The following is a 5,842-nucleotide window of genomic DNA, read 5'->3' as shown; positions in this document are numbered from 1 at the left end:
AATGATAAAACACCAAGAAAATTGAAAAGAAGAGGAGTAGGTGTGAGACGTTGCATTACTAGACTGGCCAGTCACAGGCATACCCTCTTATCTGTCCGTCCATGCAACCAACCCTCTTGTATATAACTAACTCAAATCTCTTTCCTTTCACCAAAGCAACATCGTCCACGCTTTTTGGACTCTTCCTTTGAGAGAATTGTTACATTTTGGTGCAAAGTAGTGCACAATAAGGCGTGCAATCGAGAACTATGTCAACGGTTTCGATCAATGAGATTAGGAAGGCCCAGCGGGCCGAGGGCCCCGCCACGGTGCTGGCCATCGGCACGGCTACGCCGTCCAATGAGGTGATCCAGGCGGACTACCCGGACTACTATTTCAAGATCACAAAGAGCGAGCACATGACAGACCTCAAGGAGAAGTTCAAGCGAATGTGTGAGTTCATAAATTATCTATATTTTGTTATTATTTGGGAAGGCAAGAAAAATTTAGAACATGGGAAATGAGAAGATTTGAATAGAATTTCTTTATTACCTTTATATCATTTTTTAATTATTTTAATTTTCTTTTCTCACACTAGAATGATTATCGTTGTCATTGTGTGGTTGTCACATGCTCATCTTAGTGGCTGTCCTATCTACACGACCACACATGATTCTCTAGATTGCTTTGCAAAAGTTGCAAAATCACTTATCACATGATTTTGAATCTCTTCTTTTATACAGGTTTGAGACCGGTTGTAATTCAACATTCATACATAATTTATATCATAAAAATATTTAAAATTATAAAAATTTAATATGTTTTTATATAAATTACAAATTGGGAATTAGAAATGCAAGACATTATTAATTAAATTGAAGAACTTGTTAGTATAGGTTTTATTTGAATTCAACTTCCTTCTTATATCAAACCCATTGGAAATCATTTTCATGCATTCCCTGTCTAAAAGTATATCTTAGTAGCGTCTTTTTTTCCCTTATATATGGGCCTCTAGGCTCTCTCTCTCTCTCTCTCTCTTAAAAGACTACTAAAGTTGTATATTTTCCAAATCTGAATTTCCTATTTGCGACAAGTAGGAAATTTCTACTTTCTTGCATTGTGATTGGTCCATATCATCACTAATATTATAAACAATGCTGCATAAAATGCAGTGTGTGGTCCAATTTTCTTTTTTCTTTTTCTTTCTTTTTTTTTTTTCTAAAAATGGTTTGAATATTCATTAAACTACAAAAGGATATATCCTGACGAAAGGGACCCAACAAAATCAACAGGTCACCCCCAACAAAGCAATCTCAAGGCTCCAAGGCTGCTATGCTGTACAGCCAAGAGGAGCACGGAGAGCTACAAATAGTAAAAAGAAAAACAGGAAAAGATTCTATACAGAAACCGGGCTCCTGGAGCAGGGGCTTGCCTACGCCGTCCGAACAGAGCCCAGCCCCACTCTGTCCAGGAATACCCTACCCCGGATGAGAGCTGGGAGATCACGAGGATGGAGAAACAATTTGGAGGATTGCGAGTCACTCCCCATCCGGGCCAAGCCGTTAGTTGGGCCATTTCTTTCCCGTTTAATAAATCTGCAAACGATGGATACATTCTCCACGAGGGCCTTAATCCTAGATATCCAATGCTTCCAATGCTAAGAAGGGGAAACCTGACCATTGATAATGTCTATGACAAACTTAGTTCCCTAGATATCCTTAATTAAATTGCATCAAACGGCATTTTCCAAAACATTGCTTGTTCAAAGACTACTAAAATCTTATAGTTCCCTAGATATCGTTAAGCTTCTCTTAATAGCTTCTTCTTCTTCTTCTTTTTTTTTTTTTTTCCTTCTCTATGTAGGCCTCTAGGCTCTCTCTCTCTCTAAAGATTACTAAAGTTAGTATATTTTCTAAAATACGTACCGTTCTCTCAAAGGCTACTAAAGTTTTTTAATTCCCTAGATATCCTTAAGCTTCCTCATGTATGAGGCTGAGCGTGCATCAAGCAATTCGTATGCATGCAGCTCTATGTGAGGGGTAAGACAAGTGCACTCAAATACTTATTCATTGGCTTATTTATTTTTAAAATTTGGAATTTTCATTTTGGTCAAGTAGCTGTGTAGAAGTTTTTACTCGAGTAGGTGCTTTAGGATAATGAATATCACTGATTTGAGCCCCAAAGAGTATGAGCTGTACAAGTTTATATATTGCTAGTGATAAGCTTAGAGAAAGGTGAGGAAGACATCAAGACAATATGCCCTTTATGCACTGGGCCACACGTGTGTAGTAATGGCTGGGATAAAGAGTCACTATCCTAAAGGGAGCCCATCTATTTATTCTGGGTGTCCATTAATTTTGTGTATATTTTATTATTTTTCTATCTTTTGATTGGGCCTTGATGGATATGGCTCCATGAAATTCAGTAAGTGGGCCCTAGCTTATGTTGGTGGTTGGATTGACGCAGCTGAAATGGGCCAATCATGATATGGTCTAGGTAGAGTCCTTGCTAGTGTGTTGACGTCACCAAGTTCATGGGTCCCACTATGAGGTATGTGTTATATCCAAACCGTCAGACCCTTTGGTAGCTTGTTGTAAGGCTTGAAACAGAAAATAAGACAGATCCAAAGATTTAGTGGACCACACTGCAAAAAGCAGTGAGGGATTGAACGTCTACCATTGAAATCCTTTTGGTGGTCACAGAAGTTTTGGATAAATATGATATTTGTTTTTTCTCTTTATCTAGGTCTATGTGACCTTATAAATAGATCGGATGGAAAATAAATGTTATTGTGGCCCTATAAATGTTTTAATGGTGAGAATCATTATTTCCATTACTATTTGCTATTTGTGGTGTGGTCCAATTGTGCTTTGGATATGACCCATTTTTGGGCTCATGCATGCTCTAAAATTATCCCGACAAATGAATCAATGTTGTGGATATAATAAATACATCATTGTGGGGCTATGTTACTTTGATCTCCCTTGGACTATTCGTCCTCACACAACATGTACACACTGGTGTATGGTGCACTAGCCAATCCGCTTCCTGCTTTGGTTGCTCATCCTATTTGTGCACCATCTGACCTAAGGGTGCACACGGTTTTGTTTGGTCCGGTTTTGGGGTGAAACTAGAATTAAACAGTTTCCGGCGGTTCCAAAAAAATTAGAACTAAAATTGGACCGTTTGCACCCTAGAACCAAATTGGAATCGGACCATAAAAAACTGGTTCGGTACCAGTTCAGTTCCACAGTTCTAGGCTTTTTACAATCCAACCCAATTGCATGATTTTTTTAAATTTTATAATCCAGACCAAGTTTCTCTGCTGAAAATTTTCATGGAAAGTAATCATTTCATGGTTTGTTTTTATGACCCTTTTGTATTTCCAAAATGATTTTGCTGTCAATGTTAATTTGTGTTGTGATCCATCTAATGATGGACTTGCTTTTTATGTTTTAAAAGAAAATTTTAAATATTTACAAGGGGTCCAGTTCTATGTTCGGTTCGCGTTCAGATCGGTTCTACGGAACTCTAGCTGAGAACCAAACCGAACTAACCGGTTCTTTAATTTTCGGAATCAGAACCAGTTTCCTCGTGTACTTCGGAAATGGACCAAACTGTGCGGTCTGGTTGGTTCCAGCCTGTTTACAGGTTCTACCAGTTTGGTGTGTACCGCTAACATGACCATACCAGTCAATGCCACGGTGCCTTTATTTTTTTCCCATGGGTTTTATGAAAAATAAATCCTAAAAAGTTGGATTTATGAAAAAATATATTGAATTTCCAAAAGAATACTTCGACTGTGCGGTTGGATGGTACAAAGACTTAAATGCCTCTGGTTAGTTCTTTTAAGAGCTGTCCAGCATTGTTGGGCCCATTTAGTTTGTATACCATATGATGATTACATGCCCCAAAAATTACGCTGACAAATTATTAGGTGGGCTACGAACGGAAGTGGAGATTTTTGAGAGGTGTATGTTGTTTTCGATAACGTGTCGTATATGATAAATGGACCGATCTTTTTTTTTTTTTTTTTGTCATATAATAATCATAGAAGGTCCATCTGTTCGACGGTTGGATGTCAAAAACACATCACATGGGCCCACAATGCTGGCCCCGCCACTTTTCTAAAAGATAAAACTGCGTTTTAATCATTGTATCATCCAACCATATATACTGTAAGAGGATTGTTTTTAAAATTCAAAATAGCAGGCCCCTATCAGAAAGGGAATTTTACTTAAAAAAGAACCTAATTAGTTTACCGGAAAAGCTACCTTAGTTCCCGTATTTTTGTAAACTAATTAGTTAGTTTTTAGTAAAATTGAGAAATTCATGCTATTGGAGAATTTAATTGTTTTTCATAATACAAATTTTCTTTTCTTTCCTTCTTCTTCTTTTTCTTTTTCTTTTCGTTTCTTTCTTTTTGTATACATCAATGTATTCCCCAACGTCATATACTAAAAAAGCTGGAGCTTACAACATTTTCAAATAATAACACTCTAAAATCACAATCTTTTGGGCCTTGCAGGTGATAAATCAATGATCCGAAAACGTTACATGCACCTGACTGAGGAACTTCTCAATGAGAATCCCGACATGTGTGCCTACATGGGCCCCTCCCTCGATGCCCGTCAGGACATGGTCGTCGTCGAAGTTCCAAAGCTGGGAAAGGAGGCTGCGACAAAGGCCATAAAGGAGTGGGGCCACCCCAAATCTAAGATCACCCACCTAATCTTCTGCACCACGAGTGGCGTCGACATGCCTGGTGCTGACTACCAGCTCACCAAGCTACTCGGTCTCCGTCCATCTGTCAAACGCTACATGATGTATCAACAAGGTTGCTTTGCTGGTGGTACGGTTCTCCGTCTTGCAAAGGACCTCGCTGAGAACAATGCCGGTGCACGCGTTCTTGTTGTGTGCTCTGAGATCACAGCCGTCACTTTCCGTGGCCCATCTGACACACACCTTGATAGCCTTGTAGGTCAGGCACTGTTTGGAGATGGTGCAGCTGCAGTGATCGTTGGAGCCGATCCTAACTCCTCCGAGCGACCGCTCTTCCAACTTGTATCGACCGCACAAACCATACTACCTGATTCGGATGGTGCGATTGATGGGCATTTACGTGAGGTGGGCCTCACATTCCACCTGCTCAAGGATGTCCCTGGGCTCATATCAAAGAACATTGAGAAGAGCCTAGTGGAGGCGTTTGAGCCACTCGGAATCAACGACTGGAATTCGATCTTTTGGATCGCGCACCCAGGTGGCCCAGCGATCCTTGATCAAGTGGAGACGAAGCTGAATCTAAAGGCGGAGAAGATGCGGGCCACGAGGCACGTGTTAAGCGAGTATGGGAATATGTCGAGCGCGTGTGTTCTGTTTATTTTGGATGAGATGAGAAAGAAGTCTGCAGAGGAAGGGAAGGCGACGACTGGAGAAGGGCTGGATTGGGGTGTGCTGTTTGGGTTCGGGCCAGGTCTGACCGTTGAAACAGTGGTCTTGCACAGCCTTCCCATAACTACGGCCCACTAAGTAGTGGAAATGGGCCAAGGTTTGTTGTCCGCCAAATGGGGTTCTGATTTTAATTGCTAAAGGATCAAAAGTGTGAGTGTTTTTTTTAAAATTATCTAAGGGTTTTATTATGCAACGCGTAGTGTTTGGTGTATTTAATTACTTGAATGTCTAAATAAAGAGCTCCTTTCTCATCTATGTTCAAGTCACCTATTCGTTCTCAATTTGTAGTTGTGGGGCCACGCTTAGACAAGCCATTGATCTGATGGCCCCATCATGTATGGACGATTCTCCCGTAATAAGTTAAAAATGTTGTAGCACTAACTTGGTTATGTGACTTTGGGGGAAAAGAGAA

The 5,842-nt window shown here is 40.1% G+C and overlaps 1 protein-coding gene across 1 annotated transcript; it reads left to right on the top strand.

Annotated features, from left to right (window-relative positions):
* The first annotated feature begins 233 nt into the window (after window positions 1–233).
* Window positions 234–5,568, top strand: LOC131246586 (chalcone synthase 2). The gene is made up of 2 exons (XM_058246842.1): window positions 234–432; window positions 4,508–5,568. Exons 1-2 carry the CDS (start codon window positions 249–251, stop codon window positions 5,506–5,508), a joined length of 1,185 nt encoding a protein of 394 aa, XP_058102825.1. The 5' UTR covers window positions 234–248; the 3' UTR covers window positions 5,509–5,568.
* The last annotated feature ends 274 nt before the right edge of the window (window positions 5,569–5,842 follow it).

The sequence above is a fragment of the Magnolia sinica genome, chromosome 5 (genome assembly GCF_029962835.1).
Source record: "Magnolia sinica isolate HGM2019 chromosome 5, MsV1, whole genome shotgun sequence".
In the NCBI taxonomy this organism is placed as follows: Eukaryota; Viridiplantae; Streptophyta; class Magnoliopsida; order Magnoliales; family Magnoliaceae; genus Magnolia; species Magnolia sinica.
The sequence above is the reverse complement of the archived record's forward strand: the minus strand, read 5'-3'. Positions and strand labels throughout refer to the sequence as shown.

Excerpts from the sequence above, each read along its gene's own strand:
- LOC131246586 (XM_058246842.1), top strand. The coding sequence starts at position 249 with ATGTCAACGGTTTCGATCAATGAGATTAGGAAGGCCCAGCGGGCCGAG. Across the intron at positions 433-4,507 it reads GGAGAAGTTCAAGCGAATGT|GTGATAAATCAATGATCCGA; the intron begins GTGAGTTCATAA and ends TGGGCCTTGCAG.